Source organism: Tursiops truncatus, chromosome X, assembly GCF_011762595.2.
Source record: "Tursiops truncatus isolate mTurTru1 chromosome X, mTurTru1.mat.Y, whole genome shotgun sequence".
Lineage (NCBI taxonomy): Eukaryota > Metazoa > Chordata > Mammalia > Artiodactyla > Delphinidae > Tursiops > Tursiops truncatus.
In genome coordinates, this window is record NC_047055.1 from 1924245 (window position 1) to 1949171 (window position 24927).

A 24927-nucleotide genomic window follows, 5' to 3' on the forward strand; every position below is an offset into this window, starting at 1 on the left:
CCCCTCGGCCTCCGCTGGCTGCCCTGCCTTCACCTCCACATGTGCTCAAGTCTCCTCGGTTTGCTGCCTCTCTCTGCTCCTTCCTTGGGCCCCCAGCCTGGGCTCCCTCATGTTTCTAGGAGGCAGAATCGATGGGAAGCCTTCAGCTGGGCTTCGCACTAGCCAGCTGGTCCTGTGCTGAGATGGGGAGGCCAGAGCCTCCCTATGTGAGTGGGTGGACACAAAGTGAGCTCTAAAGCCATTTCCAGGTCCAAGGTCCTAGGGTTGGGTTTTCTTGGTTTAGACAAGGTGTCGGAAAACTGTGGCCCAAGAGCTAACTCTGGCCCTCAACCTGGTTTTGTAGATAAAGTCTTATTGGTACACGGCCATGCCGTGTCCTCTGAAGGACATGTCCAATGTTCATTGCTGCCCCCTGGTTTAGACCATGAATCCCTTTCAACCCTCCAGTGTCTGGATCCCGGGGTCAGCCAAGCTCAGTGCTCCTAGGTCAGTTTAACCCAGGAGAACCTCACAATCAAGTGCAAAAACAAAAACTGAGCCCAAGGGCTCCATAACATTGGACTTTTCTGATTCCATATCTTAAATCCTGCATTCCCCAGACGGGCTTCCAAGCTCGGGGTGACACAGAAGTTGACAATCATTTGCCATTTGTAATGGAAAGAAACAATTCACTTATTGTGGCCACGGCAGATGTGGCCTCATGACTTGGGCCTTTTCTGGGGCCAGGATTGTGGGAGAGCCCATGGGACACTGGCTGTGGCTGTGTGGTGGTGGAGGACCTACTCCGGCAGCCAGCCACCCCCTCAAGCCACAGAAATGGGAGCAAGCGGCGTGCTGCCACCCTTGGCCCTGGAGGCCTTTGTGGGAAGTTTGCCAGCAGTGTCCCGGTGCCCCTGGCTACATCCTTTCCCCTCACCTGGACCTGGGTCATGTGATCAGGCCAGGCCCCTGCTCAAACTCATCCCAGCTCCCCCAGAGGGTGGCCGGCTCTTCCCTCCCCAGCTTCTGTTGCTCTGGCCTGGAAGGCTCCTTCAGGGCCCTCCTCCCGGGTGTAATCAGAGACTCACTTTGATGCCCCTCACTAGCCTCGTTTGCTGCCTGTCGCCAGAGCCCGGCGCAGAGCGGCCGCTCAGTCACCAGCAGAAGGTGCCAGGCTGCCCACTCCAACGTGCGCCGTCGGCTTGAGTCATCCTGAGTGTCTTACAGCTGACGGTGAGTCAGCTTCCCTCCAGCTTCCATTTCCCTGCATGCAAATCTTGGGCTCTTAACACATGGCCTGGGATTGGTCTTATGATGGGGAGTTTTCAGGCCACTCCACGCTGAAGGGCACAGTCAACCCCCGGGACACGGGTTTGGTGGGAACTGGGAAACGTTTCTAAGAGAGGGCCGCCCTGGAGGCCTGAGCTCGCACCTGGGAGTCTGAGGACATCCCCACCGTGGAGTTTAGCGCGTCCCTGCGAAAGCCTGGTCACAGCTGGGTGGGTCCAGCGCTCTTCCCCAGTGCGTGACCCTTACTGCCTCCTGAAGCTCCTCTCCTGGCCTGGGACTGTCGCAGGGGCCAGGGCAGGGTCCTCAGGCCACCTGTCCATCTCTAGGACGCCCAAAGGGATGTCATTGCCCTCAAGGCTGTGAGTGCCGCCCACAGCGCACAGCCCACCTCGACGCCACCAATGCCCCCTGCACCGCCTCCGCCTGCATCTGCTGCTCCTGTACCTCCCGTCGATGGCTAATGGGCCTCTCGAACTGGAGGAGGTCCAGGAGGACCGTCAGCCTTGCCCCCCGCCGACCCTGCCCCTCGCCTAGTCCTTGCATCCTGGTGCAGGGCTCTGGCTGAAACTTGCAGGCACAGACCCAGTGCCGCACATCAGCGTGTCTTGGGGCCCCTCTTTCCCGAAACTCTCCAGGGCGGAGCCGTCCCCGCCTCAAGCGCTGCGGCTGTGTCTCCCTGCAGCCCCCGAGCGCAGAGACGCCCCCCGCCTGGTCCCTGGATCTTTCCCGGGCTCCAGCCCGCGTGGCTGCCGCCCCTGGGGTCTCTGGTCCTCCTCTCTGACCGCTGAGTCAGGCCCTGCCCTCGCTGTGTGGCAGGCAGCGACTCCAAACACCCCAGCAGCTGCTGAAGCTGCGCTGGGTCCCGACTGGTGGCGCTCACACTGGTCTGCGCAGTGCGGGACGCCCCCAGGTCCAGGTTACTGTGAGAGAATTTAAAGGTAAAGAAAGACGTGAAAGACGGCCAGTAAAGAGGGCTTCTAGATCACAGCCAGCCAGGAGCAGGTCCGGCTGGGGCTGGGGGCTGCCCCACGGCTTCCCTCCCCTTTCCGAGTGAGGCCTGCTGCGCCCCACCGCCTGGCCTCTGACACCGCGGCCCGCTTCCTCCTTCGCTGTCAGCTCTGTCCCCCTCGTCTAGGTTACTCTTTGCCCCTCCCTCGGGGCCGCAGCCCCTCCAGCTGTTGGTACGCAGGGGCCCAGCTTCGTTTGGCCCTGTTCTCTTCTGCCCCCACTCCCCAGGGACCTCTCCGTTGGGCGCCCCGTGCCCCCCACACCGCACCCCTGCTTCCAGGTCCCCCTGCTGCTGCCCATCTCCTATCGTGGCCAAGGGCCCCAGGGTCGTCTGGGCCTTTTCTCCGTCCACATCCACGCATTTCCTGGGTGCTTCTAGCCATCTGCCTGCTAAGGAGCTCCCGCCTCAATGTCCAGACTCGGGGCTCTGCCTGCTTCTTCAACTTTACCTCCCACCCCCCCACGTCTCCTCCCTTGTCTCCCTGTTGCCACCCTTGACGTCCACAGTCTCTTCTCAGCATGGCAGCCTGAGCAATCTTTTCCAGCGGAAGTCAGAGCGTGTCGCACCTTCCACTGGTCCAAACACTTCAGTGGCTGTGTCTCCCTCAAAGGAAAAGTCCTGCCAGGGCCTGCCTCAGGCCATTCTCTTCCTCTTTCTCCTTTACCCTCTCCAGCCTCCCGGCTCTTCCTCAAGCACGACACTCCTGCCTCAGGACCTTTGCACTGGCTGTTCCCTCTGTCAGGAAGGCTCTTCCCCAGTCAGCCTCATGGCTCCCCCTCAGCTCTTTCCGTTTACAGCCGCAATCCACTCATCTCCCTCAGCACCCCGGCACCTCTTCTGCCTCCTTTTCTCCCCAGCATGGTTCACCTTCAAACACCCCACACATCCCATTATTCTCTCCTCTGTCTCCTGTCACTGGAACATAAGGCCCCTGACGTCCCCAGCACCCAGCACAGCACCCGCATGCAGCAGGGGCTCAGTGGGTAGGTGCTGGGAGTAGGGGGCCCACGCAGCCTGGCACGTGTCTCCCACCATAGCTTCCCCGACCAGCGCTCTCCGCCCACGGTGCTCGGAACAGCAAGCTTGGGTGTCCCCCAGGGCCATCACCCCTGCCCTGTCCCCCACCTACACTCTTCTTCCACCAGATCATCCCATGTCGGCCGTGCCTCCTTATTTGGAACTCAGCTCACAAATCATCCTCTGAGAGGCTGTCCCGGACAACCTTTCTCCAAAATAGTGCCACTAATGTTTCTCTCGTTCTGCTTCCTTTCCCTCTGAGGCTGGTGACCACCTGCACTCAGCGCAAACTTCCTTCTCTGTTGTTTGCTGCCCGGCCCTCGCCCCCGCACGTGAGCCCTGGCCTGTCTTCCCCTCACCGTGAGCTCCATTAGCGGGGATGGGGCACGTGATACTCCAGACCCGCAGGACTACCCCGGCCACAAGGAGAAAGGATGCTTGTGTCCGACTCTGCCACGGGACCATGCTACTGATGAAGAGTTGCAAGCAGAAGGGGGGAAGGTCGCGGCTGAAAGTGGATGTACCCCGCTTTTGTTTTGAACTTTAATCGCTTGCGTTTGCAATGTAGGTGGTGGTGGAGGCGGAGAAGGGACGTGGAAGCAGGGAGGAAAGCGAAGGATGAAGGATCTCCCACCCCATTAAAGGAAAAGAAAAGGAGAGAAAAATAAAAGCAAAGGCTCCCGAACAACAATGACAATGGCCACAACAGAAACTGGGTCTGACACCTTTGGACTGTGGGAGGAGCAGGCCCTGGGGGGGTCGTCACCCTCTGCACCCTCCCTTCTCTCGCACTGTGAAGCTCACAGAGCTCAAAATTCTTCCATCCAACTCCTGCCCTGTCCTTCCGTACCAACCACTATCCAGAACCTTCTGTGGGAGGAAGGAACCTGGCAGCTTCCCTGGCAACGGGGCTTTAGAGCAAATTCTGAACACAGCAGCCCGGGAGAGCCATGGCGCCTCCATGAACTTTAGGCTGCCAAGTCCCACACCCTCCCTGTAGGCATGAGGGTGAATCGTGACTTGAGACCAACACAAAGAGGTGTGCGGTGATGGACCCACAATCAAGGGGGTAGCAAGGGGGAAGGCTCCCTTTCCTCACCATGGAATTAGAAGACGTGAAAATTCAGACTCCAGAGTCGGCTCTTTCACTGAGGGATCGAATCCCAAACCAAAGACGCAGCTTTGTGTGAGCTGGCCAGCCGAAAGTGCTGGTGGCTTGTGAGTTTTGTGAAGATTACCTCCCATTCTGTGGGCATGCGTGTGTGCCCAGGACCGGGACAGGCCAGACTCAGTGGCCGGCGTCAACAAGATGTTGCACTGAACTGACCCAGGCACGGAGAGTCCTGGGTTTTCCAGGGGCTCGGCCTTGCCTCTCATCCTGGCTGTCTCCAGCTGCAGGGCCTCAGATAAGTCTCCTGGGCTTCCTGGGCCCTGGCTCCCAGCCCCAGGAGTCGGCCCGGAAGTGTCTGCGGGGGTGGGGGGCTCTGGAGCAGGGCTTTCAGGGTCTGCCTTAGGCTGCAAGCTGGCATGTGCTTTAGGAATTGCCTGGAAGGTTCTTCCACGTGGTAGGGTCCCTGGCTGCAGGAGGCTCGGGTAGGGCTGACACTGTTCCTAGTGCGGAGACAGTGTGCACACTGTCAAAGAGCTGACCAAAAATGCCAATACGCTATTCCCAGAAACCCCCGTGGGCAGACTTGCCTCGAAATCAATGGATTTCCTGAGAAGGAAGCAAATTCCAGCAAACAAGACAGCTTTCACTCTGCAGGGCTCCTTCCTCAGTGGGGCTCTAGGAGTGTGTGAGGGGCGTGTCTCCCCAGGCTCCAGAAGGGCGTGTCCACAGAAGCCCCGGGGGCTCGCCGGGCTGGGCTTTGCCAAGTCGGCAAAAGCCAATTAAAATAAAGCAACTGTCATGATATGTTTTCGGTTGATCAGAACTGAAGGGCCCTGAGGGGTCCTTCTGGGCACATCTGAGCAAACTCACCACCTGCCCCTGGGACAGTAAGCGTTTGAGCACAGGGGCCCACTGTTGCTGCAGGAGGGCCAGGCTGCTGGGGAACAGGCTGCGGATATGTGGCTGGGGGGGCGCTCGCACCTGGGGGCAGCCATCTGGCGGCCCGGGCTTGCCGCTCATTAGCAAACCTGAGGGAATAGACACCTCCTGTCTGCCTACACCTTGGGGATCCTAAGAGCCAGCTGGGGAATGAGGCCGAGCTTCCTGAAGAATTACTGTGTGAGAGTGTGATTGGGGCAGGAATGAGGGTGACTGACACACTAACGGGATAGGATTTCACACCCCCTTCGTTTCCAGAAGACTGATGGTGGTTAGTAAAGAATGCTTTCTCCTAAGCCACTCCGGCGGGTGGCCGCAAGGCCAGGCATGGCTGGGGTCCCGTGCAATGGCTGTGGTGGGGCGGCCACAAAGGCAGGCAGGAGAGACGGCTGAGTGGGCAGCGGGGAGGCAGCCAAGGCCATTCTGGAGCCGGGGGCGGGGTGTCGGAGGTCAAAAGGAAGTGTGCGTGGCTGTGAATGTGGGCGCGCTGAGCCCCGAGGACCATCGCACCTCTAGCCTCCCCCCATCACTCCTCTGAGGGGCTGTCCTCCCCCTCGGACTCTGGCCACTTCTTGCGTCGATGTTGCGTGCCGGGGCCTGCACTGGGTGAGCAATGTCACCTGTCACTCTGGCCTTCGGGCTCCTTGTCCACACCCGCAACCAGGCCTTCCACCTACACAGCCTGAGGCTCTCACCGGAAGCGATGTTGGGCCGAGACTGGCCGCGGCGCTCGGGAGGAGGCGCGGCCTGGCCGGGTGGTAGGCAAGGAGGACAGAAGCCTTCCTGAAAGAGCTGGGTTTTCCTGAGGAAACCTTGTGCCCCGTGACCACTGCACCCTGCCTTTCTTCTGGTAAGTTCCGAGAGAGAGACTGAAGGCCTAGGGCTGTCCTCCACTCTGCCAGGCCTTCCCCTGATTCGTACGATGTGGGTGCCAGACTTGGTGATTTCTCGGGGTCTTTGAAGCTTGGACTGGGAAGCGGTGATGGTGCAGGGAGTGGTCTTGGTCGGCAGCTTCTGGAAGCAGGAACGTCCCCTGGTGCCACCTGGCCCTCCATCCAGCATCTTGTGAGTCAGGACATCGGGACCCTCCTCAGGCAGAAGGCGCTCGTCTCCCAGTGGTACGTGGTGTGGATGGACAGTGACCCTTCTTCTGGCCAGGAGCTACCTAGGTCCCCCGGGAGCGGCTCCTACCCCACGCTGCTGGGCTCCCGGCACTGGGAAGGGGGACAGGACAGGTGGCCGCAGAAAGAAGGAAGGTACTAGAAGCCGAGGAAGAGAGAGGAGAAGGAGGCTGCCCCCAGGGAGGCGGCCTGAGGCCCCCAGACAGCGCGGCCTCAGCAGGAGTGTGGGGAAGGCCTAGGGGTGAGCAGAGGAGGGACGGGATGCCTTCCCCCAAGTCAACACACAGGCGGATGGACAGACAGACAGAGAGGAGGCACAGAGAGAGATGGCAAAGGAACACGTGAAGGAAGTGGCAGGGGAGGGCAGCTGCGGCCCAGCAGGCCCTGGTCGAGCCTCCTGCCGGCTTCCCCAGGTGGAGTGGTGCCAAGTGCCCTGTGGGACAAGCTTTCCAGCTCGCCTGTGACGGCCGTCAGCCAGCGTCTGCGGCCCCGGGTGGGTGGCTCAGTGAACGTTCAAGGGAGCTGGACATGTGTGTGGCCTGTGGGATGGGAGCACGCTCGTGTGTGTGTGTGTGTGTGTGTGTGTGTTTACGTGTGCGCTGTTTCCAAAGGGGACAAGGAGGCCCCAGTGGGGACCAGTACGTCCCTTCCATAAAGGGCAGAGTGGTCTGAAAGGACAGCTTAAGCAAGAGGAGGGACGCCCTCCACTGGGGACCTCTTACCAGTTCCTAAAAAAAAAAGAAGAAGAAGAAGAAAAGAAAAAACAAAAAAGAAAACACAAGACAAAAGAAAACAGGAAAAGAGAAGAAATCAAGCAAAAAGAAAATCCCAGAGTCTGGTGTGGGAGAAAAGCACAGTTAACAGCTCCTGTCCACGGGGAAGTGATGTGTTCACAGAGGTGAGAGCTGCCGGGTCCCACTGGAAGGAAAGGAAACAGGTAGCAGTGAACCATCCTGGCAGGGGCTCTGGGCTCATACTTGAAGGTGTACTGTTTGGCTTTTGAAGTCTCGAGTTTGCTGTGAGAAGCAGGTGGCTCTGGGGGGCAGTGGGGGGCCCACACTGTTCCTTGTGTTGTCTCTGACTGGGCGGACCGTGGGGTGCTGGGCTCCATGGCCTAGTGGCTTGCCCCTGGGTTCCTTTTAAAATGTGACAGACATGGCGGGAACTTTTCAGAGGGACGTATAAAAAGGAAGCAATTTCTCCCAGCTTCTCGAAGGAAGGAGGAGAGAGAGTCTGGACCAGATCAGGTTAAGACCTTCCAGTCCTGAGGCCTGCTTGGAAAGAGGGAAGATGCTTTGGGAACAAAAGGAAACGTGGCCGAGGGCGGGCTCGAGGCATGAGGAGGGCGCCTGGGGTCCCCTTTAACGCCCGGGGCTCAGGTGTACTGCCTTTGGAAACCACTCCAAGGAGAGCTCTGGAAGCTGCTGCTTTAGTCCCAAGAGGGCGGGCTGGGTTCTTCCGCTGTGAATGGCGCTGCAAAGGCGCTCGCCTCTCCTTCCAGTCCTGGGGGCGGCCCTGAGCCCGCGCGCCTCCCTCGAGCTGCCCCGCGGAACACTGACCAAGGCCCCAACCTGACTGACACCAGACACCACCAGAAGCGGCCAAGTTCATGAAGAACCATCAGCAAAGGCAGACAAGTTCAAGAAAAGAAAACCAGCAACAGAAGGAGCGCTAAACAAAACCCCAAAAACCAAAGGAAAGAACAGAAGGTCCAGCAGTGCCATGGATTCAGTACATTTCATAAGAGGATGTGGCTTTAGAGAGACACACCGTCTGGGCGGGAAGGACTGAACAGGGCGATAAAGAAAGAACGGAAAAGCCTCGGTGAGCGGAGGATGTAAGACTGGAAAAAAAGAGAAGGAAGAGGCGGGAGGCTTTTTCCTCCCCCAGAGATGCCATTTATGAGAGAAAAGGGGACTCAAGACTCACTCCCAGCGGCACTGGTGGGATTGGCAGCAGAGAGAATTACGTGAGTAGGGGTAGAAAGATTGGTTACGTCATGGAGCTGGCTGAGGACCGAGGACCGCCGGCGCACAGCACCCTGAAATGAACCGCTTCTCTTGAAGGTACTCACTACCTCCATCTGTGGGAGAGAAAATGAGATAAAGGTTGGCTTGCACTGTAGTCCCCGCGACCGCACGGGGGTGGGGCTGGGCGGGGACAGGGGCCACACTGGGTGCATATCGTGACAGCAAAGCCTCCTTGAGGCCGCCTCGGTGCTTCTGCTGGGGCCGAGGCCGAGGCCGAGTCTGGCCTCTGCGTCATCCACCACGAGAGGCTTTGCTGAGCAAATGATTAGCGCTCAGAAGACCTGGCGCGCGGGGGTTGACGCTGGATCGCGCGCACCGCAAACACTTTAGACAGAGCCATTTGCATTCACGATATGTTCATCGCAAGCCACTCATCAGTAAGTCCCCTTCCCTGGCCCGTCCTCTGTTTATGTTGCCATAAGTGACTGAGGGGCACTCCCTGGGAAGTCTCAGTGTAAGAATGGATTTTCAAAGAGGGGGAGGGGGTTTCCCCAAAGCCCCTGCTTTCTCTCATCGGAATGCCTTCCCACAGGCAGGGCAGGAGGGAGAGTGGAGAGCCTGGGTCTGGGGAGCAAAGGTGGCTTTACTTTGTCCCCCACCCTTAAAGCCTCCTAGGCGGCTTCAGGAAATGAGAGCCATGGGGGTGAACTTGCCGGAGATGCAGTATCTTTGGGTTTCCCGACCCGCCTTTGGCTGGCAGGGGGGCCTGGGGGTGGAGCAAGCCCAGGCGTGGGGTCCCAAGGAACCGTGGCTGGGTGGCCACTGTGAACGTCCCCCCATCAGAAGACCATGTGTCTAGATTCTGGGAGGCCAGCCCGCTGTGGCGTACTTCGGGCCGCTTCTTAGAGAATGTCCCCTCTTAGTGGGGAGTGTGTGTGGAATCTCTGGCCTTAGAAGGTGGATCTGATTTCTAGAAAGTGCCACATAGTTCACTGGATGACGTGAGCAGCGGAGTGCTCAGACGGCCCCCATCCCAACCAAAGTGAAGACGGCCGGCATTTCAACCCTTGGACGCGCTGCCAGACAGACTAATTGTTGTGTACGCACCACTGAGCCCCCTTCTGCCCAGCAGAAGTAAGGCATACTGAGTGCCCACGGGGACTGGCGCAGTGCCGAGTGCCCCAGCACACTGAAGGAAGATGACCCATGCCGATGTCGCTGTCTCTTTGCGGGGGGGGGGGGGGGGCATCTCCTCCCTAGATTGAGATGTTTCTAAGGCTACGGAGACAGGGGACTGTCTCAAGAGGGGACTCTTACTGTGGCAGAGGCGACAAGGGAAGGGAAAAATGCCTTTCCTGCCTCTGATTGGGCCTCTCCGCATGGTGTCCCGAGGCGATGATGGTATCAGTCAAAATACCACAGAATTATCCCTCCGCCCCACGCCTACCCGGAAGCCCCCCACACTGGGCCAGGAACGAGGCCCAGTCACTGCTGAAGCTTCTCTGGTTTAGAATGGAATGCGAAATAGACCACGTCGTGAGCACTTTGAAAAGCTCCACGTCCTGCATTTGGAGGACTCTTTTATTCTGGAATGACACCCTTCCTGGCTGGTGCGTTTCTATGTGCCTGGAATGATGGTGAGAGCGGGCAGCAGCTTAGGAAATGCCTTCACTTAGCAACATAAAAACTTGTGCTGGTCTCTGAAGTCTGGGGAGCAATTTTGTGCCTTGCAAAGGTTGGAAATCTAGGGCTGGCTGCCTAGAGAACGTTTCTCTTGGCATGGGGCGTATGCAACTTGAGGGGCTTTATTTCTGCTTTGCAAGCAGGTATTTTGAATCAAAATGAACAAACGCTCTTAAAAAGTGAACTAAAGCAACTGGTTGGTTCGGCATTCCTGAGAAGTGTGGTGGAGTTGATGTGACAAAGTCAAGGGGAGGAATGAGTGGCTCCATGGAGAGGCCAGGGCTAAGGGATGGGGGAAGGAGACTTGGGTGACCTTGGGCAAGTCCCTTCTCTCTGGGCCCCATTTCCCCATGTGGAAAGCAGGGACCCGACCAGCCCGGAACTGCAAGGCTCTGACTGAGGGGACCCACTCTGCCAACGGGGTGGCAGTGTCAGGTCCAAGAGCCTGCAGGCAGTAAGAAGACACAGACACACAGGTGGCCGGGCCACCAGAGATCTCTTCCCGGACACCTAGGATTGGGGCAGGGCTGTGGTCTTGGCTGCTAGAAGAGCTAACACTGACTTTGGCTCAGCGATGGAAGCAAATAGGCTCTGCTGCAGAACCCGCCCAGCATGACACACCGGAGCCCGTCGGGGCGGGATGGGTGGGTGGGTGCTCACAGTTGAGCAGCCAGGAGGCCACGGGGAAAACCTAGACAGCTGGTGACAAAGGCTCCTCCCATTCTACTGGGCGCTCAGTGTTCTGGCCGGGCCCAAGACATCCTTCCCCCGCCACGCTGGCCAAGGCGCCTGCGATGCCGGGAGGGCTGAGCCAGAGGCCCGGAGCAGCCCCTTGGGACTCTGAGAAGGCTTCATGGGGCCGCCGTGGGATGAGGAGGGGCCCCAGGGGACACGGTGGGAGCTGCCTGGGGCACAGACAGTGGCCAGCATGGAGGCACAGCAACGCGGCGAGCAGAGTGGGAGTCTGGGAAGGCAGCAGGGGTTCCGGGGACGCAGGGCACGTGGGGTGATGCCGAGAGGCAGACGGGAGGCTGAGAGCTTCTGGCCGGGGAGCTGAGGCTGGCGCCTGGGGAGGAGAGGGGCGCCCAGAGACTAGGCCCCCAGGGGCTGTGTGGCAGCAGCTGGTGAGCCGCGTGCACTGGGAGGGCGCTTTGGGCACCTGGCATGGAGGATTCTTTGGGATGAGCCCATGGTGACTTGTGACAGGCTGGAGGCGGGCACTGGGGAGAGCTGTGCTCTCAGGTCCTGGCCCAGGCCAAGCAGCCACGCGGGAAGCCGCCCGAGCAGGCGCCCGGTGGTGTTCTTCCTGCCGGTGGGTCTCCGGGGCAAGAGCAATTGGAGCTGGGTCGGGGCAGTGGGGCTGTGGGTCCAGGACAGAGCACGGAGAAAGGTCCGGGAGGAGCAGGGAGTGATGGGGTGTCACACGCTGGCTATGTTGCAAATAGGCTGCAGGGGTCCAGGGTGGACCCCGGGAGCCTCAGTCCAGGCAGAGACGTAGGCGGCTGGGCCAGGAGGGTGTTGGGGGCGGGGCCGGAGGTGGCTGGACCGGGCATGCGCGTTCGAAGGGCCATGCCAATGTGCCAGCTGTGTGGAGAGACGGGAAGAGGGTCCGGGACAGCTCCAGGGCTCTGGCTTGGGCAGTAGAAGTGAGGGAGCCATGGATCAGGAGCTGGGGGGCGGGAGGAGGTGGGCTTGGGGAGGTGGGGCCTGGGTCGGGGCTGACCTGAGCCCAGGGTGGGTGCCGTGAGGCAGAGGAGAAGGTGGTGCGTGAGGGGCGCCTGGTCGCCATCTGGAGGCTGTGCGGGGAGGGCCAGGCCACGGGGAACTGGCAAGAAGAGACCAGTGCCCCGGGGACCGTGGGACTTCCAGCAGCTAGGGTCACAGCCAGGCGACAGGGCAGACCACGGTCTCAGTGGGAAGTGGGAGTGACAGGCAAGGAAGATGGAGAGGGGCCAGCAAGCTGCCAGGAGAGCAGGGCGGACCGCACTTCCGGAAGGGCGCTGGGAAACAGTCCGCAAGCAGGAGGGATGGAGGGACAGCCCAGCTCGGTAGCCGGGAGGGTGTCTCACAGACCTTGGTGAGAACCGCCTCTGGGGTGTTGAGGGCAGATGTCAGGCTATGATGAGAGAGACAGCAAGTATGGAACATTCTGGCAAGAAGGCTGGCCGGGAAGAGCTGGGGGCAGGAAGCGAGGGTGGCTCTGTCAGGCAGACTCTCAGGAAGCCTTTGCAAGCGCCCACAGCTGGGCAGTCGTCCTGGCTGTCTGAGTTTATAGAGGAGATTGGGATGCACAGAACGGACCAACTTGGTTACCAGCGTTCACTTCCCAAATGAAGTCCTTCCACAGAATTCACAGTATAACCCAATGAATGGTGAGCTCACCGAAGGCTATTGGAAACGGGCATCTGCCTCATCCCGAGAAGGCCCCTGCCCCATGACCTGGGGCAGCTCCCAGCAAAGAAAACGAGTCCCGGCAGCTACTCAGACAGTGGGTGGCCCGTGCCCCCATCTCCCTGAGATACAGCTCTGGGTCACAGCACACGCCGTTAGCTGACACCTGTGCCCACTAGCGGGGAGGGCCACCTGGGCTCTGGGCGAGGCGTCAGGGAGAGGCCATCTTGGAGACGTACTGTCATCCGGCACATCCGGCAACTGCCCTTGTGATCGCGGCGGCAAGCCCCAAGGGCTTCCCTGTCCTCTCAGCTCACCTCGCCCATTCTCCGCCTCTGGCTTGTTGCCCCCCTCGCGAGGCGGGAGAGCCAGAGCGGCCGAGCAGCCCGGCGGCTTACCTGCGTCTGGATCCGGTTGAGGCCCCGGAACCAGAGGATCTGGCCTCTGCGCAGCTCCCGCTCGGCGTGGTCGATCTCTTCCTCGCCCTCAGCCAGCTCCTCGTCGGTCATCTCGTCCTTCCCGGGCCCGTGCCCCGCTTCCTTCAGGCACTTGAGCTGGCTGGTGGGGATGGTGGCGATGACCTGGGTCGCCAGAGGTGAGGGACAGCAGGCAGAAGTGGCCGTCAGAGGTGGGAGCTCTGCTGGGGCCGGGAGCGGATGCAGGCTGCCCGCCTCCCGCTGATGCAGGCCCAGGCCGTGTGTGCGCCCGCCCCTGCACAGGCCCCGGCACCGTGTGCAGCTCTCTCCTCAGTGCTTGCTCCCTGTGGGCGGCCCCTGGGCCGCCTCTGCCTGCTGCCGAATCCTGCTCTCCGAAGCAGTGTGCGTGCCAGTGGACCCTCCTCCATCGACGCCCAGAGGAGCGGCTCACGCCACCTTCCCGCACAGCATGTGATGTAAGGGACTCGCTTCGCCAGACCAAGGTCTGGCCCTGGCCTGGCTCATGGGAGGGGACCTTTAGGCCCCTGCCTCTTGGTTTAGCCGCGGTGATTTGGGGCGGGTCCCTGGGTCGCATGTACCAGCTTGACCTCCGGCGCGCGGAGATTAACTAAGTCACACGGGCTCCCCAGGCCTCCAGGACCGACGCCACTCAAGTCCCCGGACCGCACCACTCAGGGGAGCTGCCCTGATGGTGGTACCCGTGCGTGTCATCACACATTACCGCTGGGAGAAACTGCACTGCCACGCGACTCCCCTGGCGGGGGAGCTGGGAGCTCGTGCCCGGCCTCTCCTGGGCCTGCCCTATGTAAGCATGATCTTGGACATCTAGCCTCCAGAGAATAACACCTGCCGTTGAAGCCACCCTGTCTGGAAGGTTCACAGAGGTATTGTGTAGCTTCAAATATGTGAGCATTTCCCAAGCCACCCAACTCTAAGGCACGATTTTCAGCTCCTACCGTGGCAAGGGGAGCGGCGGGTGGTTTTGCTGGGCGCTGTGGCATCCCAGCCATGGCCCTTTGCATGCTCTCTGCTGAGGCTGTCACTTGTGGCCCTGCACCTAGGTCATGGCCTGTCCCAGAGGCAGGCTAGGGGACCCTGGGCTGCCCACAGTTCCCCAGACAAATTGGAAAGGGGCAGGGCTGGGAAAGCCACCGAGGCAGACACTTACCTGTCCCCAGACCAGCTCCCCAACACCAACAAACAGGCACCAGAGCCACTGTTCCGTAGACAGCGGGGAGCAGCTGAAGGGCTTTCCGCCGAACTGCACGATGACAATCTGTGGAAGAGGGGTGGGCGGGAGGCGCGTCCGGCCAGCTCCTCTAGCCCTCGGGGCTCCCCCTGTCCTGTGGGCCGAGCTCAGGGAGTCAGAAGGCTTGTTGCTTCACCCAGGTAGACAGGCAGTTCCCGGGAGCCTTCTTTTCTCTGGCCTCCTTCCCTTCGTCCCCACCTCAGCCAGTGCCTAGAGAAGCTTCCTAGACCGGCTGACCACAGGCCGTGGGTGCTGTGCCGGACGGGCACGTGGCCTCGCTTGCTGCAAGGTGCCCACTGAGCCAGGCGCCCCGGACTGTCCCTTTTCCAGCCTTCGGGCGAGGCTCGGTCATGTTAGCCACGTTCCTCCCGCAGCCTCATGGCCCCTCCGTGGGAGGAGTCCTCTTCCAGGGGTGAGCTTTTCAACTACAGACCAACTGGTCCCAAGGCCACACTCCAACTCTCTCTGTTCCTGGGCTCTCACCCTCCAGGCCACTGTCCCCCTCCCTAACCACCCAGGGCTGGGTCCCAGACCACAAGGTGGACAGCCCTACACCCCAGAGCCCGGGAATTATTCACACTATCAAGTGCTCAGCCTGCCCCTCCTGCCTCAGCTCCTGCTCTGGGTTTCCCGCTCTCCTGCCTGCCGACCAGCCCGGGTGCTTCCCCAGGTGGTCCCCGTGCCATGGCTGGCCCCCCCTCTGAGAACTGCGAGAAACCAGCTATCCTGGCCTGTTGGCCTCGCTCTACCTCACATTTTCTATCAATACGCCCTGGTTTTGAACACTCAGCGCCTCCTGGAGTTAAGGTGGCCTCCCGCCAAGGAATGGAGTTCTAGAAATGGGAGTGGCAGACCTGGAGGGACCTGCAAGAGTGGAGCCGTCGCTCCTACCTGGATGACGAAGGTGCCCAGCACGATGGTGCAGAAGATGGGGTTGCCGAAGATGCCGTGGAAGACGTTGCGCTCGCCATGGATCTTCCGCGCGTTGATCTCGTTGAAGAGCTGCATCATGACGAAGGTGTTGAAGATGATGGTGTAGTGCTCGGAGGGCGGCGAGTGCAGGGGCGCGTTCCTCCCGCTGTCAATGTCGAAGAAGAGCTCGCCTGCAAGCCCAGGGCCGCGTGAGGGGAGCCGGGCCCAGGTGGGCGCGTCACCACCGGGCGACACGGCTGGAAGTCATGAGCCCCCCAGCCCCCAGGCTAAGCAACGGGAGATCACAGCCAAGGCCGGGTCCAGACCAGGGGGGTCTGGCACTGAAACCCCAGGACAGGGGTGAAGACATTAAGACCCGTTTGCACACTGGCTCGAGCTGGGGAAGGAACGGCTCTCGGGTCAGCCATGACCAGCTTCTGCTCCCGAGAAAGCAGAGAAAGGCGCCCTCACGTGGTGACTCTTGCCCCTTGGCCACCGCCATGCCTGCACTGAACCCTCTGACGTCAGGAAGAGAGGCCACACATAGACAAAGCGACAAACCCGCCCCCACGTAAATAAAGGAATCTCCTAAAAGGAGCCGATGCCGTACAGAGAACAAAACTCCCAGGATGGCAGGGAGGTGAGGGCCGAGGGGTCCTCACCGGAAATCGGGTCCCCAGGTGCCCGTCTGTCCCTGCCACTGCCGGACAGCGCCGGGGCCTGCGGGGCTGGCCACAGCACAGGGTGCCCTGGGCCAACCTACCGACGAACAGCAGCGTGAAGATGGTAGTGAGCTGGTAGGCGGCGTGGCCCAGAATGTTCTTCATCATGGTCCGTGAGATCAGGGGCTTGTCCCGGCCATACGGCTTCCGCAGCAGCAGCGACTCAGTGGGCGGCTCTGTTGCCAGGGCCAGAGAGGCGAATGTGTCCATGATCAAGTTCACCCACAACATCTGCACGGCTTTGAGAGGAGAGTCCTGTGGAGAGGAGCCAGTTACCCCAACATGGGCCTGGAAACCCCACCGGCCCCCCACTCCTGGGAAGAGACGCAGCTTGGGGTCAATGTCACTGGAATTGAATTCAAGTGAAAATGCAACAAATCCAACCTTCCCATAAAAACGCGACATCTCCATCCCTATGTTTTCTTAAAGTTAGCAGAGAGTTTTCGCTGGGCTTTCAGATTCCTGCTCTTAAAATGTTGTCAGTCTCCCTTCTTCTCTCACCTGCTGGCAGTGATCTAGAAGGTGTGGTCCAAACTGTTAGCAGCAGGCTGCCACGCCCTGTCCCTTGGCCCAGACCATAAAAGAGCCCGACAGATGCATTCCTGCACCCCAGGGCCAGGAAGAGGTAGAAACTGCACTGGACCTTCCTTCCCATCGCCTCTGACTTGTTGGTTAAAAATGAGCCTCACAGAAGACAGACACCAGGGACCATATCCTGTAGGATTCCATGCCTATGAAACTTCTGGAACTGACAGACCCATGGAAACAGAAAGCGAATAGGTGGATGCCAGGGCTGGGGGAGAGGAGAGTGGGGAGTGGCTGCCTGGTGGGTACAGGGGTGATGAAAAGGTTCTGGACTGAGGTATAGGTGACGGTTGCACAAGATGTGCACTGCATCGAACACCACAGGATGGTTCAAATGGCCATCACGGTACAGTTTATGTCATGCGGATTTTCTCTCAATTCAAAAATACCTTTGAAAGGGAGACAAATTCTGGACACTCACTAATGGGGAGAATTGGAGAACTGAAAAAGGAAAAGAGGCTCCTGCAAAGGTTAACCACGGAGTTCCCAGCAGACCCAGGACAAGCACAAATGCAGGTCTACCAAGACTCGCACACGCACGTCCACAGCGGCCACAGGTGGAAACAACCCAAATGCCCATTGATGGAGGGATGCAGAAACACAAGGTGCTTGCTCCATACGATGGAACATCAGTCCACCATCAAGAGGAATAAAGTACCTGCTACAACATGGATGGGCCTCGAGAACATTGCGCTAAGTGAAGGAGCCAGACACAAACAACCACCTATGATTTGGTTCCGTGTAGCTGAAATGTCCAGAATAGGCAAGTCTGTAGAGACAGAAAGCAGATGAGCGGGTGCCGGGGGCTGGTGGAGGGGGAGTGGCGCTTCCTTTTGGGGTGATGAAAACATGACGGAACTACATAGAGGTGATGATGGTACAACACTGTGAATGTACTTAAAAGTCACTGAATTGTATACTCTCAAACGGTGAAGTTTTTGATGGGTGAATTCTATCTCAACCAAAAAAGTCTGCAACAAAAAAAACCTGGCTCCCGCCACTGGGTCCTCAGGTAGGGGCTCTTCAGCCCTCACCCTGCTGGGGGCGGGGTCCCCTGGGCTTGCTCTGCACACTGGGGTCCAGGTGCACCGGGCGGGAGGAGCCCGGCCACGGGAGGGAGAGCCCGGGGTCTTCCCTGGGCCCCGGTGGCCCCCAGTGCCCACCTGAGTGATGCAGGCACCCGTGAAAGCCACAATCACGGCCACCACATTGACCGTCAGCTGGAACTGCAGGAACTTGGAGATGCTGTCGTAGACATTGCGGCCCCACATGACGGCCTTGACGATGCTGGTGAAGTTGTCGTCCGTCAGGATGATGTCCGAGGCTTCCTTTGCCACGTCAGTCCCCGCGATGCCCTGGGGGACACACACACCGTGTCCACGGGGCCCCTTCCCCAGCCCCCCTCACCCACTCCAAACGTGTCCTTGTACTAGAGAGGTTTTGCTCACAAACAAAGAGGGCGCCACCGCTGCAGCCGCCACCAACAGGGCAGAGCTTGCAGAGGCCCAGGTGGCCAAGATGTGAGAGAAAGAAACTTCTGGCACTCTGCAACTTGCCTCAACGCTAGCCCCCACACTGCTGCACAAAGCTTATGTCCTCCATCACAAGGCCCCACCTGGCGTGGTGAGCCAGGCTGACAGCGGGTGGCTTACCATGGCGAAGCCCACGTCCGCCTTCTTGAGGGCTGGCCCATCGTTGGTGCCGTCCCCGGTCACGGCCACCACCTGCCGCTGCTCGCCGGTGTTGCTGTCGATGATCCCTGGAACACAGATCAGGGCAGGTCTGGTGCCACCTGTGGCCCCGGGTGACCAGCCCGGGGGCGGGGGGGGGCAGTAGGCTCCAGTCCTCCGTGCTGTCTGCCATCTTTGGGACCAAGTCCTGTGCCTTCACTGGCAGTCGCATCCCCCTTCTCCCACCCTGGCCCATCACCCAGTGCGATGATACAGGGTGGTGGGATTTCGTAGAAGGCAGGGGCTCGGCACTGGGCAACTGGGAGAAATGTCTCCCTCTCCTGGGCCCCAGTTTCCCCATCTGCTATGAAGAGAGCTGGTCTCTACTGGCGTCTTCCATTGATACTGTGAGCGCAGAGAAGTGGAGGCTCGAGCCCTGGCAGGTCAGCCCTTTGAGGGAGTCTCCATTATTATCCCCATTTTCCCGATGAGGTTCAGGGAGGGCCAGTGACTTCCTCTGAGACACAGTCTCCAGCAGCAATGGGTCCAGAGCTGAGTACCCTGAGACCCAACTGGAAGCTCAGCTTTGGGCGTCTGGGAGCAGACGACGACCCGAGGGGTGACGGCCATACCCCGCCTGCGTCCCGCCCCCCGGGGCAGGGGCAGGGCAGGGTGAGGAGTGAGCCCACTCCATTACCTTTAACCAGAGTGTGCTTGTCGGTGGGAGACGATCGGGCAAGGACCCTCAGCTTGGGCCACACCTTGTCCAGACGCTCCTGTTCTATCTGGGAGGGAAAAGCACAGACGCTGCAGAGCCTCGGTGGCAGGGCGGGCAGTCAGGGCTGAACAGAGGGGGCGGCGGTGGAGAAAGTGCCAGAACCGTGGACTCGAGGGAGGGCTGGCGGCCGGGAACTACCTCGCCTTTCTCGTTTCGGATCCGCCGGTTGAACTCCTTCCCCTCCAGGCACAGGAAGTCCTCCCCGGGCTGAATGATGCCGCACTTGGCCGCAATGGCGCGGGCCGTGTTGATGTTGTCCCCCGTCACCATGCGGACTGTAATGCCAGCGCGCTGGCATTTGCGGATAGCTTCAGGGACCTGGAAGGGACAAGATGGCTGGAGCCCAGAGCCGTTCCTCCATCCAGATCGGGAGGAGGCGGGAGAGACGGCCTGTCAGCTCTGCCCCGGCTGGGAGCCTGGCCCGCAGGGAGCAGGGTGCCCCCAAGCCCAGGTGCCTCCTTCCCTGTGCCGGCCCCGGGGACCACCGACGACTCAGAACCAGGCCCTGACACCACGAGCAAGGCTGGGAGAAGCCACTGGAATGCTGTCAAGGGGCACCGTCGGAGCCGTGTGCAGCAAGGTGACCGGAGAAATCACCCAGCTCTTTCAACCTCAGTTTCCACTGGGGAAATGGAGCCCCAGAGCAGCCGAGCCAGGACCAGTCCCATTAGCAGGCCAGCTGGCAGGGGCCGTGCCAGTGAGCTCCGGAAGGACAAGAAAGGAACCTCTGGCCCCAGCTGCCCCGCCAGCTGGCAGGACCCACCTCGGGTTGGACCCTCTCGGGCCCTGACTCAAGGCAGGCTCTGGCCTTGTTGGCCAAGCTCACTAACATCTGTTTCCCCGCCACTTTTTTTTTTTAAATGATATAAAACCTAAGACATTTAGAGCCGTAGGCTTGACATGACAAGGCATTCTCACTGCTCATTAGAGGAAATGGGACATCACTCTGGTTCCTTAGTACGTCTCCATTTTCCAAACATAAGATTAGATTCCGGAAAAGGGAGAAGAACAAGACATCCCTCCAGTGCTGAAGGGAGCGGAGGCCAGCTGGGAGGGGGTGGCATTGTGGAGTGGAGACACTCCCGTTCCAGCGAGGAGGGGACTTGTGAGCCCGAGACAGCAGCGCAGAGGAGAGTCGTGCCGACCGCGCCTGAGGGGCCAGGAGGGGAGAGGAGGGCAAGGAGATGCGGCGGGGCAAGGAGATGAGTCCGCTGGGCCCGGCGCACCCCACTGTGGGCTCCCGGTGGGGCCGGGCTGAGCCCCCGGAACCGTGTAAGCATGACAGAGAGCACGGGAGCACGCGGTGTCCCGGGGGTGGCCTGGTGGCCAGGCCGGGGGAGCTGGGGCCAGGCGCCAGGGGGTCAGGGCAGCTGGGAGACCCCAGGGGAGGTGGGCAGCAGGCGGGGCCAGGTCGGCTGCAGGGGACCACTGGCCCGGGAGGTCCGGGCACGCTGGTGGCCCCCGAAGCCAGGGTGTGGAGGCTGTGATCTCAGCCAGGGAGAGAGTAGGAAGAGGAGGGGTACCCGGGGCCCAGCCAGAGGGGCTCCCACTTCTGGGCTGGGACAGAGTGACCTTACAATCCCTGCAGCAAATATGGCCAGGCGGCCTAGAAGGCCCCGCCCCGGGAAGGGGGCTTGCGTCCCACACCCCCGGTAACGCATCTCCTCGCTCAGCTCAGGGACGCTTTCTGTTCTTTGGGGATCCTTGAGCGCTAGAGGATGAGCTGCCGGGAGATACCTCCCTTTCCAACAAGCTCCCCCCACCACCTCTGATGCGTCTGGGAGGAGCAGCCCCTCTGCTGCCACCAAGTGGCCGTGATGGGCCTGAGCCCTGGGAGCCCCAGGTCCAGCCTCTGCTGGCCTCCTCTGTGTGGGCTCAGCCCAGGCCCGGCTCGTCTCTGGTCTGAAAGGCCCTTGGCCTCCAAGCCAGGTGGCAGGATGCTCCCTCCGTCTGCAGGCGCCCTCTCCCTCATCGGGTGACTGTCCTTCCTCGCCTGCCTCCCACTGGCTGAGGCCCGACAGCACAGCAGGCAGCCAGGTGTCTGCAGGAGCCCCCAGGCCCTCTGGCGTAAGTACAGCCTGCCTACAGGGTCCATGCAGCTCCCCAGGGCAGAGACACCCCCCTGCCAGGCCCTCCACAGGCTGTAGCCGTCCCAGGCCCCCAGGCATCCCGGCAAGTTGAACAGCACCCTATCGGCCTTCCCGCCTGCCGGCAGCACCTGGGGCTCCCCTCCTTGGCCACTGCGCGGATGGCTGGTCCCCGTGGGCTTCTGCCTGGCTTCCCCACCTGCTGCCCAGCCTCTCACTCAGCCACTCTCCAGCCAGAGAGGAGCGGTCCTGTCCCCTGGGCCCTTTTACCAAGGCCGTTTCTGGATCTTAAACGAGCTGCCCATTGCCTGGCCTTGGCGGCTCTCTCACCCTGTGCTTCTAGCCGCCGGGACAGCCACTGAGGCTGAGCCTTCAGGGTGACCTTCAGGGAACTTTTATCCATGTTTTCTCTAAGATGAAAACGTATAAAAACAATAATATCCCTCTCTGAGAAGAGCACGGACCGGGGAAAGGGCTGGGCCTCACCCCGCCTGTGTGCAGCCCTTCTGGACTGTTCCATCCGGCCCCCAGCCTAGCCTCATTGGCGCTTCTGTAAATGAGCTGCCGTGGGCCAGAAGAGGGCCTCTGCAGCTCTGCCTCAGAGATCTACAAATACGTCTCAGGCCTCCAACCTTACATCGATGACTAGAGCTTCAGTTTGCAACAAATATTTATGCTGGAACTTAGGGGAAGCTTGCAGGGCTCCTTGGCCCAGGGGGTCAGGCAAGAAGGGCTCCCCGTGCCGTGCGGCTGCCAGCCGCTTCACACCTCACACCCCTCCATCCGGGCAAAGGGTGGAGGTGGAAGGGCTGGGGGGTTTGGCCAGGGCCCTGGGGGTCCGTGAATGGCGCCTTCCTGGGTCTGTGAGACATTCCAACAGGAGCTCTGGCTTTCCGGCAGCTTCATTCAGCCCCAGTTATCTGGATGGAAAAGTCTAGAGCTGCTACTGTCGACACGTCCCAAGGAGTAAGGAGAGGACAACCGTCACCCTGGAGCGGCCACCTGGGGGCTCTGTTCAGGTGGAGAGGCCATCAGGTCTATGCAAGGACCACATGGCTTTAGGACTCGGCTCGCCGTATGGACACAGCCTTCCTCTGCGCCTCAGTTTCTCCTTGGTCCGGCGAATGGAAAGGCCCAGTCCCTGTGTCCCTGGAGGTAGCCCTGCCTCCCTCAGCGGCATCCTGTGCCCCTGCTCTCCAAGCAGCTCCTCTCCCCACCTGCCTTCTCTGGGCCCATTCCTTGGCTCTAAGTCTCTCTCCTTGCCTTTGCCACCACCCGCTTCCTCCTGGGGCCAACTCCGGGTGCCCCTTCTCTGCACACGATGGTCCCTATCTCCTTGGAATTCGGGGATGCGCTGTCGCTGATGACCCCTGACTTCTGAATGGAGGGTCTGTGGTGTCTGATCCAGTACGTGAATGCCTGTCTCCCGAGGGAGAGCTGAGGGCAGCCCGTGCACGCACATGTTTTCAGGCTAATTGGCAGGATCAAGGTGCCCGTGCTTCTGACACGAGGTGGGCGCCACTGGAGAGGCCCTGGGAGAGAGAGGATTGTTCCCTGCCTCACAACCTGCACCCCCCGTGCCTTGCACACTCTCTCTGGGGGCTGGTGTCCTGCAGCTGCCGCCAGCACCCCGCTCCAGGGCCAGCCTGGCAGGCTCTCTCCCTCGGGGGTCTTGCATCTTGAAGGACCAGCACCGCCTCCATTGCTCTTCCTCTCTGCACCCTGACCAACCTCTGCCCTGTCGCTCCGTTCCCTGTTCAGCAGAGCTCTGGGTGAAGTTGCGTCCACACGCTGGCTGCCCTGCTCAGCCACACACCCCTCACAGTCTCCCCTCCCCGCCCGGCCCCTTCCTTGGAGTCTCCTTCGCAGGCTCCTCCCACCTGTGCTCCGCTGCACCCACGACCATCACTCATGAAAAGACGCCTCTGGAGAATGTCTTTCTGGCCAGGACCTAACCACGTGACATCTCCATGGGGATGTCCCGAACCTCACTCGGCCCCAACCAAACCCTCGACTGAGAACTGCCTTCCCCTCCCCCAGCCCCCCAAACACCATCTACCCAGTTCTCGGAACCAGAGCCCTGGGAGTTGTCCCCGGCTCCTGCGTCTCCCTCACCAGCCCCTCTGGTCCATCAGTCCTGCGGGCGTTGGCAGCCGTCGAGGTTCTAACTGCCGCCCTCTCTTACCTGGCGGAGGCCAAGCAGGAGGGGGCCTTCCAGACGGCAGGACCGAGCCTCCTGAAGGGTGCAAGGGCAAGAGGACGAGGGTGGGGGTCCAGTGTGCCGGGGAAGGTCTGATCTGGGGCGTGTTGGCCATGCCCCTGGAGGACCCCGAGGCTCTGCCATCGCCCACCCTCCCCAGTTGGTCCAACTCTGGCGGGCTGCCATTTGTTCTGCCTACAAAGTCTGGCAGGGAGTGGCGTGACGGCCAGGAGGGCAGGAGAAAGGGGCAGTTCCCTCCTTGCATTTACGTCCAAAGGCCTCACCACCGAGGCCAGACGCGAAGAAGCGTGGCCCCTCCACCCGTCCCGACAAGCGGGCAGCTCACAGAGGGGCTCTGGCTACCTCGGGCCGCACGGGGTCCTCGATGCCCACAACGGCTATGCAGGTGAGGTCGCCCACGACCTCGTTCTCGTTGTCCCAGTCGGGCTCCTGGGCAGCGGAGAAGTCCCGGTAGGCGATGCAGATGGTGCGGAGCCCATCGCAGGCCATCGGCTCGATGATCTTCTGCACCATGTCGTCCCGGTCCCGAGGGCGAAAGCTGCGCAGCTCCCCATTGCTGTTTAAGATGTTGGTGCACCTGGGGCGGACAGAACAAGAGGAGCCCTCGCCGTGAGGCGGGGGAGCCAGGCCTCCGGCTGAGCCCTCCATGTGATGCAGTGGAGGGCTTCTCCCAGAAGGGGGCGCTGTGCTCGTGCGCGGCCTAACAGTGTGCCCCTCCACGTTCTGCCCAGAACCTCAGAATGTGACCTTATTTGGAAAGAGGGTTGTCGCAAAGTTAAATGAGGTCGCGGTGGAGGAGCGTGGGCCTTCAGTCCAATGCCTGCTGTCCTTATAAAAAGAGAAGCGGGGGCTTCCCTGGTAGCGCAGTGGTTGAGAGTCCGCCTGGCGATGCAGGGGACGCGGGTTTGTGCCCCGGTCCGGGAGGATCCCACATGCCGCGGAGCGGCTGGGCCCGTGAGCCATGGCCGCTGAGCCTGCGCGTCCGGAGACTGTGCTCCGCAACAGGAGAGGCTGCAACAGTGAGAGGCCCGCGTACCGCAAAAAAACAAAACAGAAAAAGAGAAGCGGACGCGTCGAGACACAGACACAGGGACAAGGCTGTGTGACGATGGCGGCAGAGATTGGAGAGATGCAGCTACAAACCGAGGGAGGCCAAGGGTGGCCAGCCACCACCGGCAGCTGGGACGGACAAGGGAGGATCCTCCCTTGGAGGCCTTAGGGGGAGGGCGACCCCACCCACACCTTGATTGAGGACTTCTGGCCTCCAGCACTGGGAGAAAATAGGTCTTTGTTGTTTGAAGCCCCCAGGATGATGGTACTTTGTTCCCACAGCTCCGCACAGACTCGACGGGAGTTGGGGGGCTGTCACTCTTGCCCCGTTGCGCTTTAGGGAGAGAGGTGGGACATCAGCAAAAACCGAATGCCACGGAGCAGGGCCACGACAAGGCAGCGACCACAGAAGGGCTGGGATGGGAAAGGCTGGCAGGATTCAGGTGCAGAAAACGAAGGAGCAGAGGAAACACGGGCCCCAGAGGCTGGCATGGCAGACGGACAAATGGGGGCCCCGAGCAGATTGGTGAGGAAGGAAAGAAGCCAGCTGTGGAGGCCACGGGAGGAGCCCAGAGGTCCTGCTCGGGACTCTGTCCTGAAGGCCCCAGAAAGCCGGGGGTGAGCACAGCAGCACAATCAGGCCAAGTCTTAGAAGGGTGCGTGGGCGCTGCAGAGGCCAAGGCCAAGGGGAGGTGTGAACGCTGAG

At 60.7% G+C, this 24927-nt stretch overlaps 1 protein-coding gene across 16 annotated transcripts in view; it reads right to left on the bottom strand.

The window, feature by feature from the left end:
- Positions 1 to 24927, bottom strand: part of ATP2B3 (ATPase plasma membrane Ca2+ transporting 3) — a 39978-nt gene that overhangs the window by 1675 nt on the left and 13376 nt on the right. For 8 of the 16 annotated variants that reach the window (XM_073799633.1, XM_073799627.1, XM_073799634.1 and 5 more), the window contains 9 exons: positions 23514 to 23748; positions 19002 to 19181; positions 18783 to 18870; positions 18068 to 18174; positions 17579 to 17770; positions 15872 to 16085; positions 15088 to 15299; positions 14116 to 14223; positions 12909 to 13091 (listed from right to left, as the gene is read on the bottom strand). In XM_073799633.1, the coding sequence (XP_073655734.1) occupies positions 12909 to 13091; positions 14116 to 14223; positions 15088 to 15299; positions 15872 to 16085; positions 17579 to 17770; positions 18068 to 18174; positions 18783 to 18870; positions 19002 to 19181; positions 23514 to 23748 (1519 nt within the window). Of the gene's footprint in view, positions 1 to 8228; positions 8550 to 12908; positions 13092 to 14115; positions 14224 to 15087; positions 15300 to 15871; positions 16086 to 17578; positions 17771 to 18067; positions 18175 to 18782; positions 18871 to 19001; positions 19182 to 23513; positions 23749 to 24927 lie in introns of those variants that run through there. The other 8 variants (XM_073799632.1, XM_073799635.1, XM_073799626.1 and 5 more) reach the window with 5 other exon arrangements.